This window comes from Syngnathus acus, chromosome 3 (assembly GCF_901709675.1).
Source record: "Syngnathus acus chromosome 3, fSynAcu1.2, whole genome shotgun sequence".
NCBI lineage: Eukaryota > Metazoa > Chordata > Actinopteri > Syngnathiformes > Syngnathidae > Syngnathus > Syngnathus acus.
The window spans coordinates 15825818-15843957 of record NC_051089.1 but is presented as its reverse complement, the minus strand read 5'-3'; the positions used below and the strand labels follow the sequence as shown (position 1 = coordinate 15843957).

The 18140-nt window shown below is 39.5% G+C and overlaps 1 protein-coding gene across 4 annotated transcripts; it reads left to right on the top strand.

Moving 5' to 3' along the window:
* Window positions 1-503: 503 nt before the first annotated feature.
* Window positions 504-18130, top strand: pacsin3 (protein kinase C and casein kinase substrate in neurons 3). 4 transcript variants are annotated; one of them, XM_037247157.1, is made up of 11 exons: window positions 504-958; window positions 4251-4329; window positions 7666-7782; window positions 8105-8261; window positions 8670-8905; window positions 9004-9159; window positions 10176-10351; window positions 12495-12615; window positions 13263-13405; window positions 15382-15554; window positions 16866-18130. In XM_037247157.1, exons 3-11 carry the CDS (start codon window positions 7723-7725, stop codon window positions 16979-16981), a joined length of 1338 nt encoding a protein of 445 aa, XP_037103052.1. In that variant the 5' UTR covers window positions 504-958; window positions 4251-4329; window positions 7666-7722; the 3' UTR covers window positions 16982-18130. The 4 variants fall into 4 exon arrangements, with proteins under 4 accessions (XP_037103052.1, XP_037103051.1, XP_037103055.1 ...); XM_037247160.1 differs by having other exon boundaries at window positions 506-958; window positions 7666-7766; XM_037247156.1 differs by lacking the exon at window positions 4251-4329.
* The last annotated feature ends 10 nt before the right edge of the window (window positions 18131-18140 follow it).

Here is an 18140-nt window from a genome sequence, read left to right as displayed (position 1 = left end):
CAGCTTTTGCTGGAACAGTTTCTGCAGTTGCATCTTGAATCCAATAGGTGGCTGTAAAGCTACGTAAAATTCCTAATCAGGTAAACTCCAACTCTATCTATCTATCTATCTATCTATCTATCTATCTATCTATCTATCTATCTATCTATCTATCTATCTATCTATCTATCTATCTATCTATCTATCTATCTATCTATCTATCTATCTATCTATCTGTCTGTCTGTCTGTCTGTCTGTCTGTCTGTCTGTCTGTCTGTCTGTCTGTCTGTCTGTCTGTCTGTCTATCTATCTATCTATCTATCTATCTATCTATCTATCTATCTATCTATCTATCTATCTATCTATCTATCTATCTATCTATCTATCTATCTATCCATCCATCCATCCATCCATCCATCCATCAATCCATCCGTAGATTAATTCAAACTGGCCGTCAAGTGCTTAGTGACGTGCAGTCTGACTGAAGTTGCTGTTTTCCTGACGGTCAGCGAAGGCAGCACCGTGGTGCCGCAGACACGGTGAAGGGTTAAAGTGTAAATAGGATGAATGGATATTGTGGCGTGCAGCATCTGATTACAGACGCCAGTCAGGATCGTGGAAGGAGGACTTCTCGCTATCTAGTCGTTCCAAAAACTTTTAGAGATAAGCAGCACACATGATTTGGTGAAATACTATTGCGTGTTACAACCGAAGAGAAGACACCGAGCCTGCGAACATTTGAAAGTTGGACATTAACGTTGTAAACATGGCCGAAAGTGGACGCCCTCGGGTCACTGTGGAGTAAAAACTCGAGATGATGGCGCACTTGATGAAGGTTTACAAGTGAAGAAAATACAAGGCTGGACCACGACCAAGTTTGTAACATCTGACTACTGAATCGTCTACCCAGGAGGGGAACAACCGCGTAATCCCAGGTGGATTCTCCTTCTGGTTTGTTCCTGCAGCTCGGGGAAAACAGGTAAGCGCTTCAGCGCATTCGGAACACTTGTCCTGCCGTCTTGGGAAAACAACAACAAACAAAACGTGTATGTTGAAGCCATGGAATCAGATACTCTGAATCAAATGCTGACATATGGTGCTTGATGACGCGTGTTCTACGAGGTCATTTAGTCACTGGTCTTTATTTCTTCTTGGACCTATAATCACCATAATTACAGTTAGCCAACGTTCGATACTTATATATGCTTTAGTTGTAAAGTCTTATTGATTAAAAAAAAAAAAAAAAAAAAAAACCTAGCATTATATAAGACAGCATGCGTGATAATCATGCAGGTATCTTATTTAATCGACCATGTGCCGCGCTGGCACATTAATACATTAAGTTGCTGCAGGCAGTGTGACATTTTCATTTTATTTTCACATTGTGTCAAAAAAGTCCAAGTGGAGCGCCAGTCCAGGTAGCATTTAAAAACTTATTTTGGTTGATTGGTTGTTGCTTTTGTATAGGTAAAATATTAAACATCTTGGTAGCCAGTGACAGGCTGGCAGCAGCATTTCTTTGCCAGCGTTGATGTAGAAAGTACTGTACAAACTGGCGAACTACAATGTTTTGTCATTTTAGGCAAATCATGTTTTCATGTTTCATGCAGCTTTACAGGCCTGCACTACTTGAGTGCTCTCTGGTTTTAAACTTCTATTTTTACCACAGGAGATTACAAAAGACAGCGTCGAGGATGTCAATAATATTCAGTGGTAGTTAAAGTAACTGCTGGTGAAGAGGGTGTGGCACAAAGAAAACCCTAACTGTGTGTGAATAATGGTGTTTATTAACAGGCATGACCTCTAAAACTCTACTCGGATAGACATTCTCACAATGTCACAAGTTTGGAGTCCTCAAAACATCTACTAGATGAAATGTGATATCAGGAAGAAAAAGTGTGCAAAAGCAAGGACACAAGCTCCTGCTATAGCGGAAGTAAACCCCAAGATGATATGTTCTGTGCAGCCTAACTATTAAAAACACTGTTCTGTTTGTGGAATATTAATAAAACAGGCAAAATCCATCTCAGGTGGCTGCCATTTTGCTACTTGCTGTCGACTAAAATGACATCACAGTTGCCAGGTCGCAACCAATTAGGGCTCAGAGGTTTTTTGAAGCGATCTAGCAACTGTGATGTCATTTTCAGTTGACAGCAAGTGGCAAGATGGCTGCCCCTGAAATGAATAAAAAATTGATGTATTTTGCTGCTTAACTCATGTTCCACAAACGCAATATTAATTAGCGTGTTGAGACTAATGGCAGCACGTATAACATATGGTAAAGAAAGGTTTTGGGTTGACTTTCACTTTAAATATGTGGTCCTAAAAGATTTAATCATTCTAGGCGTTTGTGAGCCAGTGGTCTGTAGTCTATTTGGAATCCATATGAGGGGCATTGGGAAGTATAAAAGCTGGAACTGTGTGGCGGTGAGTGTTTGGTAAAATCCCCCTTCAGCTTCAAGTCAGTGGAATTTTGTGGCAACCTAAATCATGTCAATGCTTGATGTTAATTCCTTCCTAGTCTATCAAGTCTTTGGTTGACCCAGTTAGTTTGCACATCAACATGTCTTTTCTCCCTGTACTTTCCCACTTTTGCTGTACATGACAAGAAGCAAAAAAAGATAAAAAAATCTAGAACATTTTGCTCATGTTGTAAACCTAAGTGCCAAGTGTTTTCTTAGGTGAACAGCAGGAGCAGGACAATCAGATTCTGGGTTAATCTTTGGCCTGGTTGCATGCGACACGTAGCGGATTATGCCAAACCACCCTCAGTCAACGTCCCTAGGAGTGTGGATAGCGCAGAGGCGGTCCTGGCCCAATCGCTGTAGTGGCGATGGAATGAAATGAGCTGGGAGAACAGCTGTATGTGTGGGAACAAGGCTGAGTTATCCCTTTCTCTGACTCTGCTCCTGCATTTGCCACCCTTGTTCAGTTTCTATCCTCAGCTCTCGCACTGAACTGTCACATGTTTTTTTTTGGTCAGAGAGGCGCACAGTGCCTCAGGCTGATGTCAGAGCAAACAATTCCATAACTCAGTACTGTAATATTGGCATTTTCTCAGAGATAAAATGACTTAAAGCCTCCAATTTACCAGACACAATTAAGTACAAAACTCTAAAAATGTTATGGTGTAATCGTGTGACTTATGTGGCCTGTGACTTGGCATTATGATCTCTGGTTCTCCTCGTATAAGTACAACTACTAAAATTTGATGAATTATGAGGGCTTCTCCCATTTATAGCCTACTTTGGATTGTCTTTTTTAACGTGGATTTAGGTCAGGGCTCAGGCTTGACAATAATTTTCTTGTGAGACAATTCTTATTTGGATTTTGATGTTGCTCTGTAAAATACTATTGTATTGTAAGTCAATAGGTATGAAAAATACAAGCAATTAAAGTCACATGACATGTATGCTTTATTACGTATGTATTATGTCATTCTGTGATAGATCACCCAGTGGGTTAAACCAAGCAGCTTTTGATTTTAATGAAACCTAGTGTAGTTGTAGATAGTTATGGGGCAGCACTAAATCCCCAATTTTAGGGTAGTCGGATCAGGGGTTTGGGAGCTATGGTGTGCCGGATTTTGATCTTTTTTTGTAAAAAGGGCTGCACGATATTGGAAAAATATATAAGATGTAATATGAATGTTCATATGTTGTGCAGAACATGTGAGCAATTACATTTCATGAAAAATGTTTACCAAGGTTTATTAAATCAAGAACTGCTTCGTTAAAATGTTCTGATTTTTTTTTGGGGGGGGGGGTGTATTTGGTATCAGTGTATGTCAGTCAGCTGAACTTTAGTTGTCCTTGTTATAAGTCATTTAACCTATTGGCAGTTTAACTGCAGTCCAAAGTAGTTGTCAGTTATTTGCATGTATAGAACCCCAAGGCGGTGCCCGTTGCTCCCTTTCCAGTATCTATGCTTCACTTTTACTGCTCATTAATTCCTACCCTTTCTGTTGTGGTCCTTTAACCTCCATTTGCAATCCTGTGCCAAAGCAGGTTATTTTAGCAGTGTGAGTCAGTAGCTTTGACCTTCTTCCTGCAAGGGCTTGGGGCATCCCTTGCTCTTTCATTAGACTTGGCCAACAGGCTCTATGTGTGGCATTTCACTGTGACTTCCAAAATGTGCCACCTTCTAACCTCTTCCGAGCTTTATAATGCTCAGCTGCCTTGGGTGTCATTCTGCAAGGGCTTCTTGCTGCTACTCTGCTGTTCAACCATTTTTCATCTTCCTTTCCGCTGTCTCATCTTTTGCCTGTGTAGGCTTTCTTTTCTCCTCTGTCTCCCAGGACTGAGAGACCCTTTGGGACACCTGTCCGTCTTTGTTTTCTTCTCTGGTAAGGTAAGTTCTGCTGACTCACTGCCCTACCGGCACTTGAATTGTCTTCTTTTTGTCCTGTAAAGTCCCAAATGTGTTGTTGCCTGCTTTGCTATCAGCGTCTTTTCATTTTTAGATGAGAATTATTTTGAATAGAGATATGACAAACTGTGACTGGTTCATCAATGTATAGTAAACCTGACTTTCAAATGACATAATTGTGAACACCAAGAGCTGGATGTTGTCCAGTCAGAGCAAATGAAAGGTAGAGGTTGATACCGCGTGGAATGTGTGTTGCCTTTCTTCATTCAGTTGACCTTTGTCCAATGTCCAAGCAGATAACTCTTAAACTTTCCCAGATTGCAATGAGCCACATAATTTGTAGTTAGTAAATTTTACTTATAGCACCGATTTCATTTGTTTTAAAATTATTTTTCTAACAATGCAAAGTGGGAGGGTTTTCAAGCAAATAATCACCCTGTAGCACTTTGTTTTTCCCCCGCAATGGATTTTTCGTTAAATAAAAAAATCCGCTTGTCATTTGGGAAAGTACTGTTCAACAACCTGTTCCAAACCAGACCGTACTTTTCCTTGTAGTTGCTGTACGAAGATAACCTTGGCTTGCAGTCAGTCACATCACACAGACAGTTGAATTAAAGGCCAGAAAACCTCTCATTTTGAAGAATACAGTTTAAAAATATTTTTGCCGCTTGTTCAGTGGGTCAAAACTAGTGTGGTGTCTTGTAGTGGATAATCCAATAGTGTCCTCTTGTAATGTTTTGGGGTTTAAGCTGCATAAACAAGGGATTTTAAACAGCAAAAAGCATAAATGTATATTATTCCAAACGCATATTAAAAGTTACTTTCTCCCAAATTTCATATACCATTTATAAACACTTTTCTTTCTGATCAAATCTCATTTGGAAAAGCGATAATGGCACCAATGGTGAGCAAAACTTGTGATACAACACTAGATGTGGGAAGCAGCTGAATCAAAAAATATCTCAAAGTGCCTCTGTTTATAGAAATTTGGAAGCCTCCAGGCCTTAATGGGCAGCTTAGAAACCATCCCAAGTGTTGCTGGAATGTAGAAACCAAGCCTAGAAAATATGCTGGTGGAGCCGTGTTTGTACTATGTGTTGAAGTATATCGTACGGGAGTACAATAATCAGATTAATGACAGCGAGGTTACCAGTAGGGGCTTATGAGGTCTGGACTGGCCTCTCTATCCGTCCCTCACTCACTCCCTCCTCCTGACCCACTTTGGTATAAACCAACAACTAGTCGACCCCCTTTTTTTGAAGCAGCAAATCTGTTTGGATTGTGTTTTGAATTGATAAGCGGTTTGGATAATGGATGAATATATTTCTGTCAATTCTGAGCCCCAATCTTACTAATATAAAAATAATTAATAGTGATGGAAATATGACTAAGCTTTGAAATGGACAAAATATGGCATGGATTTGTCTCTTGGGATGCAGACCTTTTGATTGATTGATTTTATTTGACTTTTTTACACTTCATTGTTAGTGCCAGTTATTATAGCATAGGTAATTACTATGACACCATGCTATATATCTTGTTTTTCTGGGTATACCAAGTTGACTAAACTTCTCATACGCACATTTATGGGTGGAGCTGGAATGTCTTTTCATAGTTCCTCCATCTCTAATTAAAGGCAAGAAGGAAAGTACAGAGGCACAGGCAGCTGAACTGCCAGAGACAAGTGGGCGGCGTCCTCTGGCGTGCTCATGCTCAACTCATGCAAATGTACGTCTGCTTCAGGGTAAATCCTGACACTATTTTTTCGCCACACGTTTGAATTGAGGGGGTTGACCTTAAGTTCAGAATTTGGAATCCAGTGTAAAAACATTGATGTATACGTACGTTCACTTCATAATATAGAAAGTGAATGATCATTAGAACCCAGTATATCAATTGTCGTGGGCATTACCGTACATTTAAGACGTATCATAGTTTAATTTCCACATTTGTACACCTTCCGCAGGAGACCTTGAAGCTATTCTCAAAACCACACCCTGGCATTTACATATGCTCTAGTTTGTGGGCCTCACTGCTCTTTCAACCGTCCTTAATCCTGGCAACAAAATGTTCCAACACCTAAAAGTTGTGTAGACATGCATTGTGTTGCCCTGTAGGATGCACGAGCAGCTATTGGCAGCCCTCGGTAAAGTCGGGTTTCTCATCAGCCTGCATGTTCTAGCATGCAAGGTGGCAGATTCCTCTACTATTCGCATGCCTTTCGTTCGCCTGTGAGACACACACACATGCACCCTGTGTAAATTGCTTTGTGTCTGAGACGTTCTACGTGTCTCTTCACATCTTTGGAACGTTACTCATCTACTCGTATCAAGCACACTAGCACATAAGATGATTTATGTTTGAATGTATCTTTGCTTGATTGTCTGTTTTTAACTGGATACCTGAATCGCAGAGGACCGATCACTTGTTACATCATTGTAATAACGAAGAATTGCATTTGCCTATCAATTTGCATGCATTTATAGAATCTTTGTGGAGTTTCTTAGTGTAACTTAGTTAAAACCGTTCTAAGCTCATGGTTACACTATATTGTATGAACCATCTTGGCATTCATTCACTGCTATTATCTAACTTGGGATAGATAAATAGAGGGGGGCCTTGAGCAATGGCTGTTTTCATCTCAAGTTGTTGTGTCTGCAGCAGGAAGTTGTCTAACCTTGAAAGAAAGTTCTGGCCAATGACCAAACAACAGGAAGTGGATGTATAGAGAAGTTGGGTCATGCTGAACTCTGGGCAGAGTTTAGCATCAGAGTTCCGCCGGAGCATCACATCGGAAATATATTTCGGAAAACTAAACATATTACGTTGTTTGCAACAATCTCATTGTTTATTCTTCAACCCCGATTCTCTTTGCATAGAGGTTTTTGTGTTGCCATCATTCCAAATCTCAGTTTGAGTTAGGTTTAATGTGGTTTTATTTAGGTTAATTGTTTTTGTTGCTTCCAGTAAAAATATGTGGGGCTCGGTTCTCCGATTTCATTGGTCAGCAGAAAATTTGGATCAGCGATATGCAAGAGACAAACTGGGTCAGGGACAGCCTCCAGGATTCAGTTTTTTCTCTTTGTTGGGGTAAAGGGGAGCTTGACCGATACATGGCGGGGCTAAGAAGATAATTTATGAATATATTTTAGAATATCCAATGAAGTGCTTAACTGTAGCTACGCAGATTTCCGATGTATTCTAATTTATCGCTTGTTACTATTTTAACTAGATTTATGCAGATTTCAGATGTACTCTACTTTATCATTTGTTACTATGTTTTTTAATCTAAATTATATCTTAATCTATTTTTGGCAGTTTCATCGCTCGCTGCCATCATTCTGTGCTGTAAGGCTGACGGCAAAATGTCTTCCAATGGAGACCTCAGTGAACTCGGGAGCTGCGATAGCTTCTGGGAGGTATGCTAGCTACAAGGCAAGCCTACTAACTGTTCAAATGAATTGTTATTACAACAAAGCCCATAGGCCATTTCCACCAGAGAATAGGCCTTGGTTCATTGTGGTTCCTGCACCTGTTCACCACTCTGGATGTTTAAAATGTAATAGCAAAGGCCAAAAGACATAAATGATGTATGAAGTTTTAGACCATAGACTGTGGAACTATCATTTGGAACAGTTGTCAAAGGCATGACCTGGATTGATCGGTCAATAATGTGAAAATGCTAAACCAATAGAAACTGCATTTGAAAAGTGTCTTTTATGGTGTGGTGAATATGATTGCTTTGTGTCCCAAAAAGCCGGGAAACTACAAGAGGACGGTGAGGCGGGTAGACGACGGCAACCGACTGTGTAATGAGTTGGTTAGCTGTTTCCAGGAGCGGGCTAAGATCGAGAAGAGTTACGCCCTTCAGCTCAGTGACTGGGCCAAGAGGTGGAGAGGTGCGGTCGAGAAAGGTTAGTTCAATGACACCAGGGCCACAAAAAACATCCAAATACATTTTAGGAGCTTCCAAGCTAGTGGTAAAGATTGCATTTGTCATGCGATTAACATGCACAAGATTACAAGAGGCATCCCAAGTTACCACAATACTTAGTGATTTTCATTCATATTTATGACCTCGAAATGGTTTTCATACTGCAATGGGGACTTTACTATTCCCGTGGCATAGGTTAGTAATAGACTACTGCACATTCTAATGCATTAAGACTGCAGTAGAACCGGAACCCTGTCAAACTTTAATATTAATCTCTAAAACAGGGCTTTGCCACTTTGAACTATATTATACATGTCATATATATACTATGCGGTCAAGTTGAGCCAAAATGAGTAATTGTCTTGGCTTTTACTTACGTTTTACTCAGGGCCTCAGTATGGGACACTGGAGAAGGCGTGGCATGCCTTCATGCAGGCAGCCGATCGGCTCAGCGAGCTCCATCAAGAGCTCCGTGACCGGCTAGTGGCAGAAGACAGCGAGAAGGTGCGAAATTGGCAGAAAGAAGCCTTCCATAAACAGATGATTGGAGGTTTCAGAGAGACAAAGGAGGCTGACGATGGCTTCCGCAAAGCTCAGAAACCCTGGGTCCGCAAATTAAAAGAGGTTTGATACATAGATTTCGATTCATCATCCTTCTCAGAATGGCTTTATGGATGTATGTGTTATTAGAGAGGCTGTCATGTGCATTTCTTTTTGTCTAGTTGGATGCAAGCAAGAAGAACTACCATCAAACCAGGAAGGAGGAGTGGTCAGCCATTAACAGGGAAACGCACGCTAAGGCCGACCCATCCAAGTCTCAAGAGGAAGTCCGCAAATATTCGGCCCGTGTGGAGCGCTGCAACCAAGAAGCTGAAAAAGTATGACGTTTACATGCACCCACTATCTAGATATCCAATCTTAACCTTCAACGATATCTTTAGCTGCAGTCCTGGATATTTGAATGCGTGATATTTGCCTGTCGACGCACATGCACATGCGTACATGTTGAGCCCTTGCGCCAATCTGGGAGTGTCAGGGAGTCCAAAAAAGCCTGTCGATGTGTGTTTTGTGACTTTGAAACATGACCACACTTGTTTCCTGTGCTTTCTACTCTGCAATGGCAGAAAGCTCCAGGTCATGAAGAGGGAAATGATCAACCAAACAGAGGGAAATCCTTTGACAAATTCTAGAGCAGTCAGTTCACATAGATGTGTGAGGCAGCCAAGATGTCTTTAAAAAGAAACCTGCACAATGATTCCAGGAAGAGTGAGATAACATCAAAAATGTTGGGAAATTGTCTATATTTAATACTTTTCTTATTCAGAGTGCGGAATAACAACCCAGGTTTGATATGACATCATTAAACTGGTAGTGTATTTACCTCTTCCTGTAACAGCTCCATGCTGATCTAGTATTTACACAGTAATTAAAAACCACCTAATCTAAAGTAATAGCGCTGGCTTTTATGCTTTTTCCCAAGGTTAACACCATTATGCAAGCTTTTTGACTGAACTCACACTTTTAAGGCTGAAATTGCTTTTCTTGTCAATTTAAAGTCTTCTAAACTAATGCATTAATTCTGTCTGATTAAGATGCCAATGTTTTATTTATTCATTTATTTATTTATTTATTTATAACTGAAAGGAAAAAAAATAATTTTGTTTGAACGTTATGAAAGCCTGCTAAAATTGGTAATAAATAAATTCCACATTCCTATCCAAAGTGGTGATTGAGAACTCACTGCAATTGAGTTTGCATTAAAGCACTTCATGATGGTGAATTAGTTTTTTTCTCGTCGATAAGCACGACCACTCCATCGTGTTTTAAACAATGAAGGTCACAATGTGCAGTCATGAAGCTCAATGTTCCTTATTGAAGGTCACATGTTTTTTAGGCGAAAGATCGTTATGAAAAGGCTTTGGAAGAGCTGAACCGCTGTAACCCTCGCTACATGGAGGACATGGAGCAGGTGTTTGACATCACCCAGGAAGCTGAGCGCAAGAGACTCTGCTTTTTTAAAGAGGTCCTGGTGGATATCCACACACACCTGGACTTGTCCAGCAAAGACAGGTAGGACAAAGACACATGAAAAGAAATAGGGTGTAAAATAGAATGCTTGTTCCTTGGGGTATTTTGACAAAAGCATGCCACATTCATTGAATAAAGATCTGGGAACTGTTTTGAATTGTGTAAAACATTGCACGATAAATGTTTAAATAAATGTGTTTAGGGTCACTGGTATGTTGAAAAAAAAATATCTGGAGGTATGCTATCATCAAATGGCTTCACTGTTTGTTTTTGTACTTTGGTTATGTGTGCAGTATTTTTTTAGTTATTTTTGCCCCGCCAAAACATACCTTTGTAATTGGTTCCAGAGTTCATAGTTGGTGTCATCAAACGGTGGCACTGGCTATTCTGAATTTAATATGTATTTGAGAGATCGATGTAAAAAAAAAAAGTTGTTTGTAAAGTTGTTTGCTCGCATCTTGTCTTCACTTCTGGACTTAATAACGTCATCATCGTCCTTTAATATCAGTGTTGGACCAAAAAGATTTCAAACCACTAAAACAAAAAATAAGTTGCACTATTTAACATTCAGCATTGATTTCCTTATTCTGAACATCGCCACAGTATAAGAGGGTGTGCCTCATGCCATAATTTTTTTTATCTACAGTATACAGAATTTTCTCATGTGCTGAATTTAAAATATACATGATGCATGACTCAAATTAAAGATATGCAAGTATTGCATGCCTTTTTTATTTGCTAAGTTTGTGTACACTGATGTTAATGGAAAACTCCTGCTGTTGTCCATTAACTATTGGTCTCACATTCTGTTTAAACAGTCCACCATTACCATAACAACCCTGGTTTGCAATATCCAATGAGGTCTTAACACCAAACGAGTTCTTTTGATTCTTATTATGGAGATTCTGCCGGAGGTGTAGACAAACAATGACTCGTTTGCTTCATCTCAAAGTTGATTTGGGTGTGAGCTTTGAGATCACCGTGTGGCAAACAGACTAATGAAAGACCCTGGTCCTCTTTCTGTGACCCCAGTTCCTGTTGGAGCACTTTGGCTTCTGCCATCACAAACTGTAGTTACCAAGGCTGTCATTAAAGTAAGTGGCTTCAATCAGGTTTAAAACCAAGTGTGAGTATTTTGAGGTCAATAATATTATCTTCAGATGTATCTCATAATATGTAGTATATGCTTTTCCAAATATGGATGCTAGTATTTAAAAAATATTTTGTAACCTTATATATAAAATCCTTCAAAAGCCATACTCAATTTCAGAATGTGTGATGCAGCGACTAAATATTGGGATGAAATTATTAATTTTACAATTTTTTACACGGTGAGTATTTGTCAACACCCGAATAAACACTTGCCAAATAATGTTGGACTTGCACCGGTTTTTGTGTGCCCTCCCAAGTTTTAAATGCAGTTACACTTGGTGTTCACTCTGAATCAGTTAAATCAAACTAAATGCTTTTATGCCACTGCTTGATCACCAAAATTATTGAACAGATCAATTTCTAACTTAATTCAGTCAATTAAAACTACTTTTTGTGCTGCCGCTGTTCTTACAAATGTTGCATGGTGAAATAGCATTAGTTAAAATAATAACACAACCACTGGTCGCCAGGTCATCTGCTATTTTTTTTTTCTTTCTGCATGAGGATCCCCTTTGTATATGAAGATATTTTAAAATAACAGTCCATAAAATACTGCACATGAGAGATTTTGCAAGTCGTCAGTGGTCATCGAAAATGTCTTCAAAAATATCGTTGCCCTTTTGAACTTAAGCAGCTGCAGTAACTTGTTGACTAAGAGGATTGACCTTCCTGCCTGTTGCTCCCATGTGACCAAGGAGTCATTTTATAAGATTCAGATGTAGCTCCTACTTGTTGCCACAAGATTTCAACTTTCAAGTTGGCATTGCTGTGGCCTTGTTTCTTAATGCCAAGTTCACATACCAATAGCAGTGGAATGACAACTGAATTCCACCTGTGCAATGGATAGTAGTTTTTTTTTAAGTCAGTTTGTCACATGTCTTGTTTAGTGGTTCTGACTTTTTTGTTCAATAGGCAAAGGCTGCAGTCAGACCACCCAAAATGCACTGTTAATAAAATACTCTCGTAACTGTAAATCATCCATATAGGGCATAGACTGTGAATGTGAGCATTCGCTTGTCACCCTCTCTGACAGGTTCCGAGAGCTGTACAGGGACGTGGGTCAGACCATACGAGCAGCTAATGAGACAGAAGATCTGCGATGGTGGAAAAACACCCACGGACCAGGCATGAGCATGAACTGGCCACAATATGAGGTGGGCACGCACAAAATGCACCACTCAAATAGACGTGAAGAAAACAATGAACAATATTAACATAAATTCAATGAAATTGTAGAGATAAGATCATGTGTTGTCAAAACACTCATTTGTCAATAACCTTGACTTTTGTACTCGCCAGCCAGTTTGTGTGTGTTCACTTCAGACAAACTGAATATTAAATAGGCTTTTTGTGAAAGGCCTGTTGTGTTACTGAGTCCTGAGTGGGTCAGTGGAATGTTGCGCTGCACACACACACACACACACACACACACACACACACACACACACACACACACACACACACACACACACACACACAGTTTCCGTCAGACTTTCAGTGGAAATCTGTGACGAGTGGCTGCTTTAACGACAAATTATAGTGTTTGACTAGAAGCCTCCGGAAATAGTTGGGCAGGAATAAGTCAGACACACACTAAGGAAATTATTCAAAAGTCATAATTACTAATCGCACGACTGCATCATACTACAGACAGACTGACTAAATAGCAAGTGGATGTGGATTCAACCATTTAGTCAAATTGTCTTGATTTGAAAATTTCAAATAGTCCAGGTTTAACAAATGTGATACATTTGGATGCAATTGAAGTCATTTTTACAATGAACATTTCTAATGCACGCAGGAATGGACTCCAGAGACAAGTCGGACCATCAGCAGGAAGGCGCGAGCTATACACTCTGACGACAGTGTAGTTACCCTCACCAACATTGTCCCCTCGGGAGGGAATGACATTCCGCCTAGTCCCATCACCCAGAATGCAATCAGGTACAAGACACTCTTCATCTTCATTATAGCAAATGCTGGTTTGGATCATTGAACTTCAAAATCAAATGTGAAGTCAAGCACTAAATTATTTTGTATTGTTTGGTAGTGTAGTGGCACATGCTTTTTGCTTAGATGGCGCTGGTTCGATTCCCAGGCAGCGTTCCAATATCCTAGCCACTGCCTGGACCAAAAAAAGAATAAACTACAATCAAATAAAATCGGTTGCGTCAAAAAGGGCATGTGGTCCAAAAAAACTCCTTGGTGTGATTAGATAGCAACAAAATATTCACGATGTCTCATTGGAGGGAGGAAATTCAAAAGTAAAAAAAAGTCCAGTGGTTTTAGTCCATGCAGGTTAAAAAAGAAAAAAGTGACTGAGACAGAAACTGTTTTGCAATTCAGACTCCAAAATTGTTCATGCCTTTGAGTTGTAAAAGACACAAAAGTTCAAAAAAATGTAAGATGTCAAATTACGATTTTAAAATGATTAGGTACAATATAATCATTATTTCATACATTTTGGCAGAAGGTTCCTTGTGCATTCAGACTCACGACAAATATGTCCAGAATTTCAGTGTTCGTGTAGTTATAAAGCTTGCCATAATCCTTCTGAATGATGCAAAATAGGGTGAGTCACGAACTGAAATAAAAAATTTGAATGGTTGTCTCTACTTTGTATGCCCTGTGAACTGTGGCAATCAGTCAGCTGGAATTGGTTCCATTTTATCCGTGACCCATAGTGAGTGAGAATAAGCAGTACAGAATATGCATTGATGGATAGTGCCATGTCTATTCATCTATTTTCTATGTTTATTTCAAATTGTTATTTTTGTTATTCATTTACTTTATGAGACTTGTATGATTAACATATTTTAGGTAATCATTAAGTATTGTATGTATATGTGGACATAATTAGTGAATGTTCATTATTTGATATTAAAGTGAATTTGCACAAATAAAAGCCCCAACATAAATACCTTAGCCCCTGATGAAAGAATGCCTGGTATGCTTGTAGTTGAGTAAATGAGGCCACTGTACTGTTTTATCTGACTTTAGATAGCGTTTTTCCAGATAAGGTTGTGAGGAATTCTGTCGAAAATTGGTCCTTCCCTCAAGAAGTTAACCTTCATTGTCTGCTTTACGCTCTCAAATGTGTGCGCGTTTGAGAGAGTTTATTAGCCTATGTTCATCGTCCCCTTGCAGTTTATTCCTGAGCGAAAATATTTGACTAAAGAAGTCAAACACCGACACATGAAACGGGGTTTCAGCAGCATGCTCATATGTTTGAATGGAAAGAAGCAGCTTGTGGATTCCGGGTCACCTTTTTGACAGCAGATCTTGCTATGACATAACTGCTGTTCTCGTGTCTGGATGTGTCCATGTGCTCCGCGGTTGTCTGCTGGATTGTTGTTTCACACAGGGTGAGCTTATTAGCAGTGAAAGTAAATATTGCCCGTAATCAAATCTTTTTAAAGAAAAATGCCAAGACAAAAACAATTGGCTCAGAGGACACGATGCCCGTAATTTTCAAAAACACTTTGAAATGTGGACATAGCATAGTTTGGTCCCAAACAAGCTGGTAATGTTTGTCAAAGTCAAAAAGTCAAAGTCTGCTTTATCGTCAATTTCTTCACATGCCAAGACACACAAAGAAATCGAAATTACGTTCCCACTATCCCACGGTGACAAGACATAGTACACAATATACATACAAGTGAACAACACAAAAAATAAAAACAAGAAGGCACAAACAATAAATAAGAGTGATTAATAAATAAACAAATAACAATAAATAAGAGGAGCAAAAATGGAGCAAGCGTGCATACAGCAGACAGTCACCAAGGGTGTCCTTGATGAAAAAATAAAAAAAACAATCGTTTTACATCCCAGCTTCAATTGGGCTTTGTCTAAGCTGGTAGTGGGAAGTTGCAGAACATTTACAAAACATGACCAATTTGATCAATCTGCTCATTCAGGATTGTCAAAGATGATTCCTCCGACTGGTCGGACGAGGAGAACCCAAAGAAGTTGTCTTTGAACGGTGTTGGAGAAGCGGGGGACAAAGGAGAGCGGCAGGTAGACGGTGTGCGAGTCCGAGCGCTCTACGATTACTCGGGTCAGGAGGCTGACGAACTCAGCTTCAAAGCAGGTATTAACCCTCATTAATGCTTCACGATGGGAGGCATCACAGGAGGCGTTTATTCCGTTGCTTCATACAAAATGTAAAACAAATCATAGGCGACTAAAGAATGGTGAGCCATGATTGGTTGTGACCTGAGACCTGGCACCTGATGTCATTTTCAGACATGGAAAAATGGGCGCCCTCGAATCAAAACTGTGTTTCGACTAGTTGGGCTCCAGAGAACACATTATTACAAAGAAAGAAATGGATTGAGTTCCCCTTTAAGTAAAGAAGAATTTTATTTATTATTATTTTTTTTATTTCCTCCTGTGATGCTTCATCTATGCACATTTTCACACACACTCATGTCAAACCTGAACTACCAACATGAGTCCTGCTGATGTGTGAGATAAGAAGCATTAAGCACGCTTGAGCCTTGTCTGCAAGATGGTGACATTTGTGACAAAAACTGTTCCAAATGATGCATTTTGCCAGGAAAATTGTGGTGAAGTCACAACACCCGACTGTTATTGTGTCTTATTTAACTCCTGCTGTCAGAATTGTACAAATTGTTGTTTATACTTATACTGTGACTTAAACTGGATCATTTGTGTACAAGCATGCTTTGAACTCCTTAAGATGGAAACATGTCATGTTTCTTTCTGGTCGAGCATATTGGTTTGGTAATGTTAACCTATACTACATGTATCATTCCTTTGACTACATATAGTGGATTGTTTTTGATGTTTTTTGTGAATTGTTTGTATTTTTGGATTTTTTTTAATCTTAAAGTAGGAACCGAAATCAATACTAAATATAACAATGCATGTGTGTGTAGTGTCCGCTCTAAAAGTGCCAACTGGGCTTTGTTTATTATTTATTTACTTGGCTGTATGAATGAATAAATAACTATTTGGTTTTCGTGCAACATTTCAAGTTACGTTTTATAATGCGCTACTATCATTTTTCTTTTTCTATTGCTGACTTAGGGATAGTCATCAAAGCATACTTTCTTCATGTCTGACGCCAGATGAATTTGCACATCTTACTGCAGATGGTGTTGGCTTTGCGTGGACATATTGTGGTGCCCTGAACCCTAAACGTTGCTCTAAATTTTAGAGCTTTAAAATGTATATTTTAAAGTTTAAAATGTATATCCACTATGAATAGCAGACTAATCCACAATGGAAAAAAAAATTGAATAAGACTGGCAGGGCAAGCGATACGTTTCAAATGAGAGTGCCAGCAGATATTGTGGTGCCTCGCTGTGAATGAGAGAATCTGTACGTGGAAACCTTGGTTGTGCTCGGAAGTGAACGTTTGTAACCGTCCTTGCAGGTGACGAGCTGCTGAAGCTCGGCGAGGAAGACGAGCAGGGCTGGTGTAAAGGACAGTTGAGCAGCGGCCAGGTGGGCCTCTATCCCGCCAACTACGTTCAACTGGGCGCTTCCTGATGACACTCACTCTACACACGGCCAATGGTACAACTAGACTCAAGATGCCAGGACCAATCGCAAAATGATCAGTGCCGTCGTTACGGCACGTACGGACAATTACGAATTAGCATCTAAAACTCATCACTGAGTTGTTCTTTTTCTTCTGTATTATTATTTTTTTGAGCATTTGAGAAATTTCAAACAAGTTTGGTTCCAAACCGTGAATTCATCATATGTTATATATTTTCAGAATATAGTCTGACATTTAGAACTTGCCAATGGGACGCTACGCATGTTAGCTTGAATGCCGACACATTGCAAGAAGCTAGCTAGGTTTTAAGCTAAGACAAGCTGAGCTGTTGGCACTTAGGTGTGGCATCCCTTTCTAAAATGCGGCAAGAACTTGACAATCATTTTTAACACAAAAATATCAATGAGATATATTATAAACAGAAAGTTATATATGAAAGCAAAATATATGTTTCAAACCAAAAGAGTATTTTAGGAGAGATTTATGAGTTTAGCTATAGCTTTGGCTTAGTTTTCTCCTATCTGACCGAGAGATGACATCACCTGCTGGGCGTGTTCAACGCCTGACGTCAGATGGTCCAAAAACATTTCTTTGTCTCCCCAGAAGCAGTTTATGTGATATAAATTCAGTGAGGATAAGCGGTTCAAATAATAGATGCATAGATTTGACTGCCACCCTCCTATCCCCTCTAGCTTCACGTTTAATAAATCTACAGCGCGTTTGATTGTGACACTGCATCCACTTTACCTTTTCTATGCGATAGCTGTATGTAACATCAGCTGATTTGGGCTATGAATGTGAGGCTGGTCGTTTTTCAGTTTTGGTTTCTTTGAATTTAGATGTTGGAAACTCTTCTTCATTCAGTCTCTGCTGAGTTTAATGACAAACTTAGGTGTGGTGTAAGTTGCTATGGAGACGCAAAGCACGCTTGTTAAATGCTTCCATTCAAGGGCTCTGGGTTTGGGCTGTTTGATGTAATTTCATGAGGGAATTTCTTCTTTGGGTTAACCTAATAACTAGAACCTTTCTAACACTTTTTAACACATAAAAGCATCTGAGTCCTCCCTCAATGTGTAATCTGTACAGAGAAGCAAGTTCTGAAAGGCAACAATAAAGATCTTTCTACACAATTTTCACTGGTGTTCA